The sequence below is a fragment of the Molossus molossus genome, unplaced genomic scaffold (assembly GCF_014108415.1).
Source record: "Molossus molossus isolate mMolMol1 unplaced genomic scaffold, mMolMol1.p scaffold_m16_p_6, whole genome shotgun sequence".
Lineage (NCBI taxonomy): Eukaryota > Metazoa > Chordata > Mammalia > Chiroptera > Molossidae > Molossus > Molossus molossus.
Window position 1 is genome coordinate 24134046 of NW_023425399.1, and position 19280 is coordinate 24153325.

Genomic DNA, 19280 nt, shown 5'->3' on the forward strand with positions numbered 1-19280 from the left:
CACAACCCCTCGGTTCACAGTCCGATGCTCTAACCGCTGAGCAACACCAGCCAGGGCTATTTCAGTATTTTTTTTTTTTCTTTATTGATTTTTAGAGAGAGAAAGAGATAGAAACATTGATGAGAGAGAACATCAGTTGGCCACCTCCTGCATGCCCCCCACTGGGGATCGGGCCCACAACCTGGGCCAGTGTCCTGACTGGTAATTGAACTGGTGACCTCTTGGTGCATGAGTCGATGATCAACCACTGAGCCACACCAGCCAGGGCACTTGGGGGAGCATTTGGGGGGCATGCAGAAGGTGGCCAATCGATGTTTTCGCTCATCAATGTTTCTGTCTCACTCCCTCTCTTCTTCTCTCTCTAAAAATCAATAAAAGAATAAAATAAGATAAAGATTTTACATTCAGCCCTGGCCAGTGGTTAGAGCATCGGTCTATGAATCAAAGGGTCACTGGTTCAATTCCCAGTCAAGGGGCATGTGCCCGGGTTGCAGGTTCGATCCCTGACCCGGGTCAGGGTCATGTCTCTCTCATATTAATGCTTCTTTCTCTCCCTCTCTCCCTTCCACTCTCTCTAAAAATCAGTGGAAAGATATCCTCAGGTAAGGATTAACAACAAGACATAAGTAAAAATAAAATATTGAGATAAAACATTCACTTGCCTCCTGACCAAATCCCTTCTTGTCCTAGAGGTCTCCCAGGAAACCAGGAGCTACTTTGTGGCCAGTTTGATCTGGGTCCTTGCAGACCTTTTCCTGTGCATTTCCATATCTATATCTATGTAAATATGGAGACACATCATAGTACATACTGCTGGGGATTTTTACATAAATGAGATCATCTTATGTGTATTGTTTAGGAGCTCACTTTGTTCACTTGACAATAGATCCATTCCAGAGTATACATTAATCTATACATACCTTATTCATTCATCATTTTTCATCATCCTTCCTCCCTCCTTCCCCACTCCTTCCATCCCTCCCTTACTTTCACAGGCACTAGCTGCCAAGTTTCTCTTCTTTCCTCTTACCAACCAAGTCCATCTTTCCGCTTCATTTCTTTTTTTTTTTCCCACTTAATAGTTCACTCTGGAGATCTTTTCAATTAGCAATAGTTTCCTCAATCTTTTAAATGGGTACAATCATGGATGAAATGTAACTTATATAACCAGTCCCTTAATGATGGGCATTCAGTTGTTTCTATCACATGTGCTGCAGGAATAACCTTGTACTTGTATCATTACGTCAGTATGTAGAAAATTTCCTGGTCCTTTTTCAGAACTGTATAGTATTCTACTACATGGCTATACCATGATATTTTAACCAGCCTCTTGATGCTGGACGTTTGGGAGTGTTTTCTGCCTTTTGCTCTTAGACACAATGCTCTAATGAACAGCCTTTTACATATTTAATTTAATTTTTTGGCAAGCATTTTAATTGGAGGATAAATCCCAGAAGTGAGACACCCAGCAGTTGACAGTTTAATGAACACTGCCAAACACCTTTTGTAAAGTTGTGCCAATGTGCCCTCCCACCAGCAGGGGAAGACGGGCCACCAGACAGCCTCACTTTGGTAACTTTCCTTTTTCCTAGATGCGAGCCACCCCTCTGGCAGCTCCTATGGGCGCTTCCTCCAGGAAGAAGCAGTTGAAGTTGGATGATGACCTAGACACTGAGTGTCCCACCCGGAAACAAGCTCGCAGTGGACCCCAGCCCAGGCTGCCCCCCTGCCCACTGCCCCTGAGACCATCCCCTACTCCAGTTCGTGCCTCTACTGTGACCACTGCCTCCCGGCTTGGGCCCTATGTCCTCCTGGAGCCCGAGGAGGGCGGCCGGGCCTACCGGGCCCTGCACTGCCCCACAGGCGTTGAGTACACCTGTCAGGTATGTTCCCCAGGGCCACTCTCCTCCAGCATCACAGTGGGCCTGGAAAGAGCCTTGGCTGCAGAGGATTGTCAGGGCTGAGGAGTCCTTATATTCATTTAGTCCTGTGTTTATTGATGAAGCAGCCAGTAAGCCCCCAACTCTCTGTCAAGCCGCAGGCTGGGCCGAGACCAGAGAAGTAAACCAGATGGTCCCAGTCCTGGGGAATTCATAGCTTAGGCCCCGATAGTGTGATACATGTTGCAGGGGTGGAGCTTAAGGACCATGAGAGCACAGGGGCGAAGCCTTTAATGTATTCAAGGGGGTGTCAGAAAAACAGGAGTTAGCTAGAGGGAGGTAAGAAGAGGGCGGTCCAGGCAGGGCAACAGCTGTGCAGAGGGCCCTAGAGGAGTGAGAACATGGCGCTTCAGAGAATTAACAGGGCTTGACCATGGCCGAGCGGGTGTGCAGTCAGGGGCAGGAGATGGGGGCTGACAGCCACTGGCTGTGACAGCACTAGAAAGGACCTCCACTAGGCTGTGGGGAGCCATTGAAGATATTTGCACAAGAGAAGGATGAGATATAATAGACATCGGAACTCCTGGTACCCTGGAGGTCATGGGGCTTACCTTGTAGCCATTTTACAAAGGCTGAGGTCAAGAGAGGAGTAGGGTCATGCATGAATCCACATACCAGTGGGCCTGGTTTCCTAGGGCAAGGTCCAGGGTTCTTGGCAAAATCAGGAACTGGGCAGGCCCAAGGCCTCCTGAGGATCAGGCACACAGGACATTGGCAGGTCACAGCCCAAAGGACAGAGACAAGAAAGTATAATAACGGGTATTTTCTGTGCACCAGGTACTGTTTTGATCGCTTAGTGTGCATAATCTCTTTTAATCGTCACACGATCTATGAGGTAGTTACTGTTATTGGGCTCATTTTATAGATAGAGGACACTGAGGCTCAAAAAGATGTGGTTACATGCCACTTCACAGCACCAGGAGGTATCAGAACTGAGATTGGGCCCTGGCTGCTGAGCCCAGAGCCACATGCCCCATGCTGGGACAAGTGGTTCAGACACAAGAAGGGCAGGTTTGCTCCTGGTGGGCAGGGGTATGAAGGTAGGGAAGACCCAGGTACATAAGGGAGGGGCAGAAGGGGGCCTGGATCCCCTTGGGAATGCACAAGAAGCAAAAGCACTTAAGCCTCCAACTGGGAGCAGCAGCAGCTGGGGCCAGCTCCTGCTGATGGGGTGCTGTTGGCAAGGGGACAGATCAGGACATGTAGTCTAGCCATCAGCTTTACCAGGGCTCTGGGCTGTCTGATACAGGTCCCCAGTGCTCTGCAGCATCACAGGTCCTTTACTGTTCCCACTGGGGAGGAAAGTCCATGCTGAGGGGAGCGACCAAAGCAAGCTGGAGCCAGAAATCACATGCTTTTACATGGCTCCAATTACTTAGAAATATTTAGGGGAGTCTGCAGGGATGTGCTTGTCCCTATACCGAGCATGAACTGTGGGGACTGACCTGCCATTTCCACAAGTCGGGGGTTTTCTGGTCAGTGTGTAGAAAGATCAACAACCTGTCTTTGAAGATTATTGCCTAATTCATTCAATAAACAAGTGAATAAGTAAAATTTATGTCAGGTGATTGTAAGTGCTTTGAAGAAAAGATTGGAAGAGAGGGGAACAGGGACGGTAGTAGGTGCAGGCGATTTTAGCTAGGGAGGTTCTGGGAAGACCTTTTTGAGGAGGTGACATTTGAGCAATGACTTGTGTGAAATAGGAGAGCCAGCCCCGTGGGTAGCTTAGGGAAGAGCATCCAGGCAGCAGGAAACGCAAGAGTAAACACACAGAGGCAGGAATGTGCTTACCCTAACTTTTTTTTTTTTTTTTTTGTTTTTTTTTATCCTCATCCGAGGACATTTTTCCATTTTTTGTACAGACAGAGTGGGAGGGAGAGAGAGGAAGAGAGAGAGAGGGAAACATCGATGTGAAAGGGACACATCGAGTGGCTGCCACCCGCACGACCAACCAGGGCCGGGGACAAACTGCAACCGAGGTACATGCCCTTAGCGGGAACCGAACCCGGGCCTCTCCGGACCGCAGGTGGACGCTCTAACCGCTGAGCCAAACCGGCCAGGGCTTACCCTAACTTTTTAAAAAGTCTTCATTTTTGGATTCTTTCCTTCATGCCACTCAACTTTTATTTTTTAAGACATATGCTTACATTTTTTTCCTAATGGATTAAATATGTATATGTTTTAATTTATTGATTTAGAGAGAGAGCATGAAACCTTGATTTTGTTGTCCCACTTATTTATGCATTCATTAGTTGATTCTTGTATGTGCCCTGACCAAAGATCAAACCTGCAACGTTGGCATATCGGGATGATGCTCTAACCAACTGAGCTACCCAGCCAGGGCATATGCTTTATTTATTTTTATTGTCTGTGTGGCATAACTACAATAACATGCAAAGGATTTATCTTTAAATATTTTTTAATTGATTTTTTTTATCCTCACCAGAGGACATTTTTCCATTTTTTGTTCAGATAGAGTGGGAGGGAGGAAGGGAGAGGGAGAGGGAGAGGGAGAGGGAGAGGGGGAGAGAGAGAGAGAGAGAGAGAGAGAGAGAGAGAGAGAGAGAGAGAGAGAAAGAAATAGACATGAAAGGGACACATCAAGTAGCTGCCACCCGCACGACCAACCAGGGCTGGGGACAAACTGCAACTGAGGTACGCGCCCTTAGCGGGAACTGAACCCGGGTCTCTCTGGACCGCAGGCCGATGCTCTAACCGCTGAGCCAAACTGGCCAGGGCTTAATTGGTTTTTTTAGAGAGAGAAATAGAAACATCGATGTGAGAGAGAAACATCAATAGGCCCATGGGATCGAGACCGTAACCCAGGCATATGCCCTGCCCAGGCCTCAAACCAGGACATTTCAGTCCACGGGATGATGCTCAATCCACTGAGCCACACTGGCCGGGCAGCATGCAAAGGGTGTAAAGTCAGATGAACCAGAGTATACCAGCTTGGATGCTGACTAGCTGTATGGCTTCCAACAGCCGTAGGAAGTCACTTTTCTTCTCTGAACATCCGAGGCTTCCATCTAGTGTCCACAAAGCCCTTAGCACATTTCCTCTGCCACTCTCACCAGATGCCTCCCTTCCCTCCTCAACCCCATTCTAGTCATGCTGACCTTTGGGTGTGTTTCTAGGGCTGATCAAGATCTTTCTTGTCTCAGGGCCTTTGCACGGTCTGCCCCACCTGGAAAGCTTATCCCATGGGGCATTTCTGAATCATTTAGGTCACCTTCCCAGAGTCCCTTTTGGTTTTTTGGGGTTTTTTTTACCCTCACCCGAGGACATTTTCCCATTTTTTTGTTCAGGTAGAGTGGGAGAGAGAGAGAGGAACAGAGAGAGAGAGAGAAACATCGACGTGAAAGGAACACATCGAGTGGCCGCCACCCACACGACCGACCAGGGCCGGGGACAAACTGCAACCGAGGCACGCGCCCCTAGCGGGAACCGAACCCGGGTCTCTCAGGACCGCAGGTCAACGCTCTAACCGCTGAGCCAAACCGGCCAGGGCCCAGAGTCCCTTTTGAACCACACTTTCTAAAATAGGTGTCCCCTTCAAAATATTCTGCATTCCAGCATTCTTCTTGGTTCCTTTGCAACACTTATCAGAATTGTGTTGATTGTTTAGTGTGCATAAATATTTGGCTTTTGGGCCTGTTTACTATCTCCTGTGTTGGAATGTGGGCACAAGGAGGGCAGGGACCATGGCCCTCAGTTATGTTAGATACCCAGTAGCTGGCACAGGTAGGAAGGAATAACAGAGTGGGCAGGCCTGAATTCTAGAGAATGGAAACTGTGATGATGATGATGGGCATAAAGTTAATTCTGCATCACCTGCTGCTTTGGATTTCCTTGCTGCTTTGGATTTCCCTGCTTTCGGGGTTATTTTTGTTTGGATTACCTGTTATTTTTTAATTATCTTAAGTTTAAGGCCATATGAGATAGCAGTTAAGAGCATGTGATAGCTGTGTGGCCTCAGCTTTGTCGGGGTTGAGTGGTTTGCTACAGAAGCACTTGGCACTACCTAGCACCCAGTAGTGTCTAAAGGTTCAGCTGTGACTGTTTCCAAGGCCAGCCTGGGCCCTGCAGTGCTCATGCCATGCTCCGCCCACAGGTATACCCGGTCTGCGAGGCCCTGGCGGTGCTGGAGCCCTACTCCAGGCTGCCTCCCCACAGGCATGTGGCACGACCAGCAGAGGTCCTGGCGGGCACACACCACCTTTACACCTTTTTCCCGCGGCCCCATGGGGACATGCACAGTTTGGTGCGACACCGCCGCTGCCTGCCGGAGCCGGAGGCTGCAGGGCTTTTCCGTCAGATGGCCACCGCCGTGGCACACTGTCACCAGCATGGCCTAGTCCTGCGAGACCTCAAGCTGCGCCGCTTTGTCTTCACCAACTGTGAGAGGTGAGTGTGGCAGTGGAGAACTCTTCCACAGGCACACCCAAGAGGTGAGCCATACTGGGGAAACTGAGCCTCAGGAAGGCAAAGTAGCCTACACAAAAAGTGGAGAAGCCTGGACGGTACCACTGCCAGGTTCCCAGGGGAAAGTTGACTCAGTCCTGTTGGAAGCCCTTGGGATGGAGCATTGTCTTTGTGATGACAGACAGTGATGAAGAGCATAGCTACTCTGTCGGACTTGGCCTGCACCCTCACAAATGTGAGGGGGACACTGTTATTGCGCCCATATGGCAGGTGAGGAAACTGAGACCCAGGAAGGTCAGTAATGCCTAAGATCCCACAGCTGAATAAAGAGGAAGCTGGGGTTTGAACCCGGATGTGACTCCAGCGCCAGGGTCCTAATTCCCTCTGAGCTTGAGGGGTGGGAGGCCTGGCTGGGTTACTTGCTGACTCTGGGTGGACCAGTGTCTCTGGACCTCAGTTTCCCTATTGGTAGGGGAAAGGGCTGGATTGTCAAGATATTTCCAGGATTTCAAAGTCATGGACAACAGCCAAATGTGCCCTGAGTTCCCCACACAGGAACCTTTTCCTGTAAAACTGAAAGTCAGTGATTTCTGGAGAGGGGGACAGAAAAGGACCTGGCATTCCTCACCCCGATCCTGGGAGCTTGCAGGATGTGTCGGAGCTCACCAAGCCACCAGGTCCACTTGAACATCTCTCATGTCAAGAGTTTTTAGGGTGGTGGGGTGACAGTGACCTCATTGAACATTTAGTTTTTATTTTCAAATACTTTAGACTTACAGAAGAGTTGCAAAACCTAGTCCAAAGAGTTCCTGTATTTCCTTTACCCAGTTTCCCCTAAGGTTGACATCTTACATGACCATAGTGCAGCTCCCAAAATCGATAAATTAATCTTGGTCTCATACTACTAACTAAACCACAGATTGGTTCAGATTTCACTAGTTTCCCACTGTGTCCTCTGTCCGAGATCCAATCCAGGTCCCCACCCTGCATTCACAAGTCATGTCTCCTTAGTGTCCTCTAGTCTGACACAGGTCCTCAGTCTTGTCTTTCTTGACCTTGATACTTGTGAAGAGTACCAGTCAGTTATTCTGTGGAATGTCCCTCAGTTAGGATTCAGCGGATGTTTTTTTCATGGTTAAGTTGAGGTTATACATCTTTGACAAGAATATCACAGAAGCCCTGGCTGGGTGGCTCAGCTGGTTGGAGCGTTGTCCTACACCAAAAGTTTCAGGTTTGATTCCTGGTCAGGGCACATACCTAGGTTGCCAGTTCAATCCTCGGAGCTCATATGGGAGGCAACTGGTCGATGTTTCTCTCTCTCTTTCTCCCCTCCTCTCTCTCAAAAATCAATAAACATATCCTCAGGTGAGGATAAAAAGAAAGAATATCACAGAAGTGATAGGCCCTTCTCAGTGCCTGACATCAGGAAGGACAAGACGGTGATGCGTGTTACTATGATATCAATCCCGATCATTGGTCAGGGTGGTGTTTGCTACATGCCTCCACTGTAAGGTTCCCAATTTACCCTGTGTAATTAATAGATACCTTGCCATTAATAAGTACCTGGAGGTGCTTTGAGGCTATGTAAATATACTGTTTTCCTCAAACTTACGCCCACTAATTTTAGCAGCCACCTACCTTCCCTGTAGCAGTTATTACTGTGATGTTTGTCTAAGGGTGATTTTCTACTTTCTTCTTTCCTTCTACATTTTATACTTTCAAAAAATGCCTTCAGTAAGAAGTGGAATGTAAAATTTGTAATGATTTTTTTGTTGTTGTTATTCCTTACCTGGAGGATACTTTTTCATTGATTTTTAGATAGAGTGGAAGGGAGGAAGGGAGAGAGAGAGAAAGAGAGAGAGAGAGAGAGAAACATCAATGTGATAGAGACACATCAGTTGGTTGCCTCCTACACAGCCCCGTCCCGGGCCAGGGATCAAACCTGCAACTGAGGTATGTGCCTTTGACTGGGAGTCAAACCTGAGACCATTCAGTGAGCAGGGTGACACTCTAACCACTGAGCAATACCTGCCCAGGCTATAATGAATCTTAAGCTAATGCACAACTTCAAATCATTTTGAGCTTAGAGTGGGTACAATACCCCCTGGCCTCCCAGAACTGAGAAAGTGCTTCTTTCTCTTTTCAAGGCAATAGTTTAAGAAGCAATGTTGGTAGAAGAGGGGAGGTAGAGTCAGACAGACCTGGGTTCAAATCCTGATTCTATTTAAAAAAAAATGTTTTTATTGATTATTTTTTAGAAAGAGGAAAGGAGAGACAGATGGAAACATCCATTGGCTGCCTCCTGTATGCCCCTTACTGGGGATCGAGCCCACAACCTGGGCATGTGCCCTGACCAGGAATCGAACCGGGACCTCTCAGTCTATGGGACAATGCTCAATCCACTGAGCCACACCAGTCGGGCCTGATTCTACTTAACATGTTCTTTGGCCTTGAGCAATGGCTTTCCCTGTCTAAGCCTTGATTTCTATATCTGTAAAATGGGCCAATAATGCTGACACTAACCCCTACACCCCCATGCTGTAATTCACAGGCTTAATCAATGTTTGTGAGATGCCAGCAGGCCCTGAGGAAGTGGTGCCATAGGAATAAGATGGATGGCAGAGGGAATAGAGTGGTTATTATTAAAGTAATCTACTGTGCTCTGTGGAGTTGTTTAAAGCAGAACTTGCAAATGGCAGGCCACACACACGTTTTTTATTTTGGCCCCATGTACCTGTTCATTTGTTTTTGATTGAAGTAGGTTGCCAACATTTCAGAAACTTAGACAGTTTTGTTAAAATACGATTTTTGGCTTCTCTTGGAGAAAAATGGGACTGTGGGGCCTCCTTGGGAACTGTGAGCAGTTGCTGGCGTTGGCTCTGATGGGTGAGAGCCGGGGCTCACATCCCGTGCCCTGTGGATGTACGATGGTGTCTTTCTGAGGTTGTATGAGGATGAGATGAGATATGTCGAGTACTAAGCTGAACTCAGGGCCAGGTACCCAGTGGCCAATTCGTAATTATTGACTAAAGTTGTTAATGTTTACTTTTAGGCAGGGCTTGTGCTGAGGTGTTTGGCCCAGTCCCACTTCCTATTTCTCTCATTTTATTACCTGCCTGGATCTTGAATTTGCATGTTTTACGAGAGGCTTAATACCCTCAGCCCCCTCCACCAGGGACTGTTGGAAAATCTGTTCCTCTCAGAGTCTTAGTTAAAATTTAATAGCTGCTTGACCTTGAGCAGTGGTTTAGCCTCTTTGAGCCTGGGATTCCTCCTTTGTGAAATGGGCTCAGTCATCCAGCCACACAGGACTGGCTCATGTCTGCCAGGGGCAGCAGGCACTCAGGAAGCGGGTGGCATTCAGGGTGATAGCATGGGTGGTGGCTTGGGAGTTCCAGCAGGAGCTGAGCCCTCTGTCTCTCCTTGCCACAGGACAAAGCTGGTGCTGGAGAACCTGGAGGATGCCTACGTGCTGACTGGGCCAGACGACTCCCTATGGGATAAGCACGCGTGCCCGGCCTATGTGGGACCTGAGATCCTCAGCTCGCGGGCATCCTACTCAGGCAAGGCAGCGGACGTCTGGAGCCTTGGCGTGGCGCTCTACACCATGCTGGCTGGCCACTACCCCTTCCAGGACTCAGAGCCTGCCCTGCTCTTTGGCAAGATCCTCCGGGGGGCCTACGCTCTGCCTCAGAGCCTCTCGGCCCCGGCCCGCTGCCTAATTCGTTGCCTGCTTCGACGAGAGCCAGCTGAGAGGCTCACGGCCTCAGGCATCCTCCTGCACCCCTGGCTTCGGGAGAACCTGGTCCCCTCAGTCCCATCCCGAGCCCACCTCTGGGAGGCTGACCAGGTGGTCCCGGAAAGGCCAGGGCTGGAGGAAGTCGAGGAAGAGGAGGGAGAAAGGGAAATGGGTTTATATGGGTAGGCCTACCCTACCAGACTCAGCTGTGAACTGTGGGTTGGGTTTGTGGCATCCCCAAGCTCCCCCTGCCTCTTTGAGACAAACCTTAAGTGCCTTCTAGAAGGGGAGAAGAGGTGTGTGGAGCACGCTGTGTGCCGCCGGTGCGGTTCTACCTGTGCGCGGGCTCAGCTTCCACAGGTCTTCCCTGGGAGCTCGCTGTGGGCCCCGTTCTAGGTGCTGAGAACACAGCTCTGAACAAGACACACCCCTGCTCACAGAGCTGATGCTGCTTTTCCAAACCCACAGGCCAGTGTGTGTCCTGGGCCGGGTCCACTTAGTGCAGGTGATGGCATCCACTCGTGCTGGTGCCCGGCACCTCCGCCATGGGACGGTCCCCTTCAGCCAACCCAGCTGCCTTTGTGTGTGCACCTTTCGGAGAAAAGGAAGCGCCCTGTGCCAAAGGCTCCAGTCTCGCCCCTGCAGCTTCGGGCTCCAGAGCCCTGGCGGGACTTCTGCAGAGAAGTGGGGATTCTCTGTCCAGGCCTGAGCCAAGCATTTGGGCTGGAAGAGCAAGAGTGCAAATTGTGAGGAGGCTCCTCATCACCCCCGAGGAGTGTTTGGGATGAAGGTCCAGGCCAGTCTGCCTCGCCGCCCCTGGCCTGAGCACTGGAGTTGGGGCCCAGACTAGGTGGGGTCTGCCCCCTGGCCTCCTGGAAAGTCCTAAACCCAGTTCTGGGGACACTTGGGGCCTAGAACCCCACATCAGCACTGTAGGTTTTCGATTCCATGACTATATATTTTTACCTCGTGCCTAATAAAGGAGTTGTGAAATACTTTTATTTTTCCCAGACCAGGCATTTCTTCTATCTTCTCTTACCAATTTTCCCAAACCAGCCCCACAGTGAGGCCTCTGCACTCCCTCTTTTTCTTCTGGAGGCTATGGTGTCTCACGGGGATAATTTGGGCTGCAAGTAACTGAAACCTTGAGTCAAAGTAGCTTAAAAAAGAAGGAAATTTATTTCACACAAAGCAAGAAGTCAGCAGGTGGGGTGGCTTTCAGGGCTGGTTGATTTAGCTTTCAGAGCTGTTGGCAGGAACCCGGCTCCCCAGTCTTTCTGTCTCTTTGCTCTGTTGTCCTTGCTGTCACATTAGAGACATCTGTGACCCGAGGAAAAAGGAGAGTGGCACTGTAGTACCTGAGAACTCATACTCGAGTTAGCTGCTTGGTGTCTCTGGGCCTCAGTCTGTTCCCTTCCTCTGTGGGCTAAGCCCTGCCCACCCCTTGAGGCTGGATCTGGAGCCTCTGCTGACACTTGTCAGAGGGCCTGCCCTCCCCTGCCCCGCCCAAGCACAGGGTTTGTAGACGTGGTTGGGCAGGAAGCAGGTGGGGCTGCTCCAGCCCCTGGGGTGCTTCCTTAAAAATGCAGATGCCTTTGATGTTTCTCATATCAATATTTTTCTCTCCCTCTCAAAGAAAAATCAAACATATCCTCTGGTGAGGATTAAAAAACAAATGCAGATCCTTGGACTCTCCCCAGACCTAGTGAGTCAGATGCTTGTGTGTGTGTTGGGGGGGGGGTGTCTGCCTCCTAACCAGCCTCCTAGTTGGAGGACCCCTGTACTGGGAGAAATCCTGATTCCTTGGGGACTCAGCTCATTTCAGCTTCTGTGCCTGTTTTGACACCAGCCCGGGCGTACAATGGGTATAAATTCTGCCTGTGAGAATTCTATGGGCTCACAGGTATGGGAGGGCTTTATCAGAGGTCAGAATCTGAGCCACGGCTACTGCTGTACCAGCTTTACAGGGGAAGACATGAAGCCTTCATCCTCTCATCCTCTCCCCTTACCTGCCTTTGTGGTTCTTCATAGTACTTAACACCACCTGGCAGAGCATTCTAAATCTGTTTGCTTGTGTTAGTTTCGTACTATGTTTTGTTTGCAGTAGTGCGTGGCGCACACAACCGCTCAATAAATGTTTGTTGAATGACCGAATGACAGTGGTTTCTGTGTAGATCCTACATGCCTAGAGCAAAGCCAGAACACTTATTAGGGATGGCTAATGTTTACTGTGAGCACATACCACATGCCAGGCATGGTTATAAGTGTTTTACATGCATTATCTCATTGGACATGTGATAGCCAGCCTCAGTGGTCCTCGATGCCTGGTATCCATGCCCTTGTGTAGTTCCCTCCCACTCTGAGCTGGGCTGACCAGTGTAACTGATAGGAGACTGTGAAGTATGACTCTTTGCGCTAGGCCATAAAATACACGATGGCTCTGCCTTGCTCCCCTGCATCATCTGCTCTGGGGAAGCCAGCTGCCATGTGGCGAGGACACTCAGTAACCCTATGGGAAGGTACCTGTGGCAAGGGACTTGGGCATCCTGCAATTACCATCACCAACCAGGCATGTGAGTGGACTTGAAAGTCAATCCCCAGCCCATCAAGCTTTCAATGACTGAAGGAAGCCCCAGCTAAAATCTTAACTACAACCTCATGAGAGACCTTTAGTCAAATTACAAAAGAAACTGCTCCCGAATTCTTAATCTATAGAAATTGTTTTAAACTGCTGAGTTTGGGGGTAATTTGTTACATATCAATAACAGTAACTGATACAGATCCTCAGGTCAGCCCTATTAGGGAAGGACCATCATGAACACCACTGTAGAGAGGGGAAAACTGAGGCCCAGAGGGGGGGATGTCTTGTCCAGGGTCACACAGATAGTGAACTGTGGGACTGAACCATGGTTTGAATGACTGGAATTTACCCACTAGGATGAAGAATGTCCAAAGTGAATACCAACTCTGGCTTTGAAGGGCCAAGGCTAAGACCAGAATACTTGAAAGAATATATGTACTCCTAATACAAATTTGTGCAGATTACCTCAGGGCTGAAGGGAACATGACCATCATAAACCAGCAGGGTCAGCAGGAGAAACAAGGCAACAGGACTGAAAACTAGCAAAAACAGACATTCACACCCAGCTGGTGTGGCTCAGTGGTTGAGCGTCAACCCATGCACCAAGAGGTCTCCAGTTCGATTTCTGGTCAGGGCACATGCCCAGGTTGTGAGTCTGATCCCTAGTGGGCGCATGCAGGAGGTGGCCTATCGATGTTTTCTCTCATTGATGTTTCCATCTCTCTCTTCCTCTCCCTCTCTCTCAAATCAATAAATAAAAAAAAGGAACAGGCATTCACAGTTCAGATAACAATATTATCAGACATCAATTATAAAACAAATGTTTACTAATAAGGCTTAAATAAGTAAGCTTGAGGGGGGTGGGAGCAGGGAGAGGGATGCCAGTGGTGGGGGGGAGGGCCATCTGTAATACTTTCAACAATAAAGATATATAAAAACAAAACAAAACAAAAACTTGAAACTATAACCAAAGTTTAGGAATTATATCAAGTGACATAACAGATTTAAAAAGCTAACAGAACTTCTAAAATAAAAGATACAGCCCTGGCCAATTTGGCTCAGCAGTTAGAGCCTCGGCCTGCGGGCCAGAGAGACCTGGGTTCGGTTCCCACTAAGGGCACGTACCTCAGTTGCAGTTTGTCCATGGCCCTGGTTGGGTCATGCAGCAGGCAGCCACTCGATGTGTCCCTTTCACGTCGATGTTTCTCTCTCCCTCCCTCCCACTCTATCTGAGCAAAGAATGGAAAAATGTCCTTGAATGAGGATAAAAAGATCAGCAGTCAGACTGACAGGTGATGATGTCTCAACAGCAACCATGGAAGCTAGAAGACAATGGAATTCTATCTTCAAGGTACTGGAATGCCAACTAGAATTCTATACCCAGTGAAAATATCAAGAATGAGGTCTAGCACTGGCTGGTTTGGCTCAGCAGGTAAAAGTGTTGGCCCTTAGCCCTGGCCGGTTTGGCTCAGTGGCTGGAGTGTCATTCTGCAGACCAGAGAGTCCCAGGTTCGGTTCCTGCTAGGGGCATGTACCAAAAAAAAAGAATGTTGGCCCTTGGACCAAAGGGTCATGGGTTTCGTTCCCAGTTGAGGGCACATTCCTGGTTTGGGGATTCAATCCCCTGCTCTGGTCCAGGCCGTGTGGGAGGCAACCAAGTAAGTGATGTCTCTCTCACATCAATGATTTTTTTCTCTCTCTCTCTCTCCCTCCCTTCCACTCTATCTAAATCAATGGAGCCCTAGCCAGTTTGGCTCAGTAGTTAGAGCAATGGCCCGAAGACCAAAGGGTCGGGGGTTCGATTCCTGGTCAAGGGCATGCAGGTACCTGGGTTGCGGGTTTGATCCCCAGCCCCAGTGGAGGTCGTGCAGGAGGCAACCAATGGATGTGTCTCACATCAATGTTTCTCTCTCTCCCTCTTTCTTTCTCTCTCTCTCTCGCTCCCCCTCCTTCTCTCCCTCCCTTCTACTCTATCTGAAAATCAATGGAAAAAATATCCTCAGGTGAGGATTAAAAACAACAACAAAAGAAAAATGTCTAAATAAAGACTTTCAAACAAAACAAAAAGTTTGTCACCAGAAGACTCTCCTTATAGGGAATTATAAAACAGTGGTTCTCAAACTTGGCTTCTCATTACAAATATCAGACAGCATTAAAAAATCCTGATGGCTGGGCCTACCCCCAGGGTTTCTGAATCAATTTTCTGAAATGTGGACTGGGGTTTAGAATTTAAAAAAAATTTTTTTCCCTTTATTTATTTTTAGAGAGAGAGGACAGGAGAGGAAGAGACAGACAGAAACATTGATGAAAGAGAACACTGACCAGCTGCCTCCTGCATGCCCCCCACTGGGGATCAGGCCCACAACCTGGGCATGTACCCTGACTGGGAATCAAACCCAGCGACCTCTTGGTGTATGGGTCAACGCTCAACCACTGAGCCACACTGGCCGGGCAAGGGCTTTAGGATTTTAAAAAGCTCCTCCAAGTGCCCTGGCTGGTGTTGCTCAGTGGTTAGAGCATAGGCCCACTCACCAAAGGGTCTTGGGTTCAATTTCTGGACACATTGATGTTTCTCTCTGTCTCCCTCTCTCCCTCTTTTCCACTCTCTCTAAAAATCAATGGAAAAAATTTTAATCAATGGAAAAATAAAAATAAAAGCTTCCCCAGGTGATTCAGAAATACAGCCCAGGTTGAGAGCCTCTGTCTTAATGGATGTATTTCAAGCCAAAAGAAAGTGATTCTAGCCCTGGCCGGTTTGGCTCAGCGGTTAGAGCGTTGGCCCAAGGCCGGGAGAGACCCAGGTTCAGTTCCCGCTAAGGGCACATACCTTGATTGCAGTTTGTCCCTGGCCCCAGTTGGGGTCATGCTGGGGTCATGTGGGTGGCAGCCAGTCCATGTGTCTCTCTCACATCGTGTTTAAAAAAATAAAAAATAAAAATAGGACTTCCAGTCAAGATGGCGGCGTAGGTAAAGATGGTATCACGTCCTCCCACAACCACATCAAAGTTACAACAAAACTACAGGACAACCATCATTCAAAACCGCCTGAAATCGGGCTGAATGGAAGTCCTACAACTACGGAATTAAAGAAGCTGCATCGAGACTGGTAGGAGGGGCGGAGGCACAACAGGCTGGTCCCACACCCACGTGTGGCGGATAAAAATCAGGCGGACACCTCGGCTGGGAAGGTCCTTCCAGAGGACTGAGGGGTCCCCGTCCCACACCAGGTGCCCCGCTCAGGGTTCCAGTGCCAGGAAGAGAAGTCCCCATAACTTCTGGCTGGCAAAACCAGCGGGAACTGAGGCTCAGGGAGGCCCAGGCGGCTGGAACCCCAGGCAGCTCCTTAAAGGGCCCACGCACGGACCTCGGACTCACTCCCTCTAAGCTTGGAGGGGAGGCAGCTCCAGGGGCACTAGAGACTTACAGGAAAGAACTGAGCTGTTTGGCACTGAAGCGAGGGCTGGAGAGGGGGCTTTCTCTGGGACAAACGTGCTGTCAGAGGCCTTTGTTCCTTTGGTGAGCTCTTCCCTGGGGCGGCAGACAGCCCCCATATCTGGTTCTCCAGCAACCTGGCTCACACTGGTAGCCCCGCCCTGGTGATTCCCTGAGGCCCCGCCCCACCCAACTTTCAGGTCCACCCAAGCTGTTGCCAGTTGCTTAACCATAGGATTGGCCTGTCTTGGATCCTGCTGCAGATGTTCCTAAATTCTTTCAAACAAGCAGCATCTCGTCTCAGATAGCCCCATACTTTTCGTTAAGTAATACACAGAAACAAACACAGGGAGGCAGCCAAAATGAGGAGACAAAGAAACAGGTCCCAAATGAAAGAACAGAACAAAACCCCAAGAAAAGAACTAAGCGAAATGGAGATAAGCAACCTAACAGATGCTGAGTTCAAAATACTGCTTATAAGGATGCTCAGTGAACTTAGTGAGGGCCTTAAGAGCATAAAAAAAGACCAGTCAGAAATGATGGATGCACAGTTAGAAACGAAGGAGGCTTTAACTGAAATGAAGAATAATTTACAAAGATTCAATAGTAAAGTATGTAAATCCAAAAAGCAAACCATTGATTTGGAATATAAGGAAGCAAAAAACACCCAATCAGAACAGCAAAAAGGAAAAGGAATCCTGCCCTGGCCGTTTTGGCTCAGTGGTTAGAGCGTCGGCCTGCGGTCCAGAGAGACCCGGGTTCGGTTCCCGCTAAGGGCATGTACCTCGGTTGCAGTTTGTCCCCGGCCCTGGTCGGTCGTGCGGGTGGCAACGACTCGATGTGTTCCTTTCACGTCGATGTTTCTCTCTCTCTCTCTGTTCCTCTCTCTCCCTCCCACTCTACCTGAACAACAACAACAACAACAACAAAAAAATGGAAAAAAAATGTCCTCGGGTGAGGATAAAAAAAAAAAGAAAAAGGAATCCAAAAAAATGAGGATAGTGTAAGGCACCTCTGGGACAACTTCAAGCGTGCCAACATTTGCATCTTGGGGGTGCCAGAAGGAGAAGAGAGAGAACAAGAAATTGAAAACCTGTTTGAAACAATAATGGCAGAAAACTTTCCTAACTTGGTGAAGGAAACATACCTACAAGTCCAGGAAGCACAGAGAGTCCCAAACAAGATGAACCCCAAGAGGCCCACACCAAGACACATCATCATCAAAATGCAAAAGGTTCAAGACAAAGAGAGAATCTTAAAAGCAGCAAGAGAAAAGCAGTTAGTTGCCTACAAGGGAGTTCCCATAAGGCTGTCAGCTGATTTCTCAAAAGAAACTTTGCAGGCCAGAAGGGAGTGGCAAGAAATATTCAGAGTGATGAAAACCAAGAACCTACAACCAAGATTACTCTATCCTGCAAAGCTGTCAATTAGAATCGATGGCCATATAAAGAGTTTCCCAGACAAAAAGTTAAAGGAGTTCATCACCACCAAACTGTTATTATATGAAATGTTGAAGGGTCTTTTTGAAGAAAAAGATAAAATATATGAACAAACAAAATGGCAATGAATACATATCTATTGACAATGGAATCTACAAACAAAATGAACAGGCAGAACGGAAACATTCTCATAGATTCAGAGAACATTTTGTTGGTTGCCAGATGGGAGGGATGTTGGGGGAATGGTTGAAAAAGGTGAAAGGATTAAGAAGTACAAATTCATGGCTAGAATGACAAACCTCAAAGGGAAGGGGGTTGGGGGATGGGAAGAAATAAACCAAAGAACTTATATGCATAACCAATGGACACAGACAATAGTATGGGAAAAGGTGGGAGGGGGGCGGGACAGGGGAGGAGGGGGGGTCAATGGGAGAAAAATGAGGGACATCTATAATACATACAACAATAAAGATTTTAAATAAATAAATAAATAATAAAAAAAATAAAAAATAAAAAAAGTCCCTGCCCTTTAGAAAAGGGAAACACAAAAAAAAACAAGATACATAAGTAAAATACAAAAAAACCCAAGATAAATAAGTAAAATATGCTAGTAGATAGTAATACATGATTTAGGGGGGTGGGAGGCAGGGAATGAAGCCAGGAAAGAGGCTATGAAATGCTGGATGTCGGTGTGTATGTGACATTTCAGAAAGAGTAGACAGAGAAAACTTTTGTGTAGACCAAAAAGGTCCAGTGGGGCTTGAGTGGAATGAACCAGGGAAGAGAAGTCAAAGGAGAAGAGACAGTTTGCAGGCGTTTACTAGGTTTTTATTTTGAGTGAGATGAAAACTATTAGGAGTGTTTTTGAGGAGTGACAATAGTTTGATTTCCTCTCTAACAGGACCCTCTGGCAGCTGGGTGGAAAACGGGCTATAGGGGCCAAAAGGAGAAGCAAGGAGCCCAATGAGGTTGTTGCAAAACACCAGAGAGATCAGCAGATGGGGCGTGGAAGTGGGGAGAGGTGATGGATTCTGGATCTATTCTGCAGGGGGGGCCCACAGGACCTGATAATCTATGAAATGAGGGGTGGGAGAAAATGAAGGAGCAGGTTGTGTAGAGGATGCAAAGAGCTTCCAGCTGAGGCGCGCAAGTGCAAACCTCACTGGCGGCCCAATGAAACGGAGGAGAGTGGTTGCCGAGAGGAAGCAGAGCCTGGCTGGCTAAGGGTGGGTTCCTGGGCCCGCCAGGCCCAGGTTCAAATGTGCCTTTGTGGGCAGGTCTTACACTGGGTCTCCGTTTCCTCTTCTGCAAACAAAGGTAAGGACCGCGTCTGCCCACCCCTGTGCAGGAGGCTGGCTGAGCTGAGGCCGGCCCCGCCCACCCGGCCCGAATCCCCGCCCCCGCCCCGCCCACCCCGGGCCGGCCCCGCCCACCCCGGCCCGGCCCCGCCCACCCCATTCCCCCGCCCCCGTGGCACTGCGGGCCGGTGAGGGAGGCAGTCGAGAGTCTACCTGCCGGGTGGAGTGGGGCCGCCGCAGGTTGAGCGCCTGAGGACGCCGCGACCTGGAGCCGGACGGTGTCCGCCAGTGGCTGCCAGGGGTGGGCCGGGCAAAGGGGAGGGCGTCCCAGATCCCGCGACAATCTCCTGCTCCACTTCCGGGGCCGCCACTTTCACTTTCTCTTCCGCGGAAACTGCCCCCCCCCCCCCCCCCCCGTCCACCTGG

General features: G+C 49.0%; 1 protein-coding gene across 1 annotated transcript; it reads left to right on the forward strand.

Moving 5' to 3' along the window:
- The first annotated feature begins 1592 nt into the window (after window positions 1-1592).
- On the forward strand, window positions 1593-11071 carry TRIB3 (tribbles pseudokinase 3). Its single transcript, XM_036245343.1, has 3 exons — window positions 1593-1883; window positions 6055-6347; window positions 9798-11071. The coding sequence occupies exons 1-3, from the start codon at window positions 1593-1595 to the stop codon at window positions 10288-10290; spliced, it is 1077 nt and encodes a 358-aa protein (XP_036101236.1). The 3' UTR covers window positions 10291-11071.
- Window positions 11072-19280: the final 8209 nt, after the last annotated feature.

Bases quoted from the DNA above. Each gene is read 5' to 3' on its own strand.
- TRIB3 (XM_036245343.1), top strand. From the start codon at position 1,593: ATGCGAGCCACCCCTCTGGCAGCTCCTATGGGCGCTTCCTCCAGGAAG. The intron at 1,884-6,054 runs GTATGTTCCCCA...CTCCGCCCACAG, and splicing joins GCGTTGAGTACACCTGTCAG to GTATACCCGGTCTGCGAGGC. The intron at 6,348-9,797 runs GTGAGTGTGGCA...TCCTTGCCACAG, and splicing joins GTCTTCACCAACTGTGAGAG to GACAAAGCTGGTGCTGGAGA.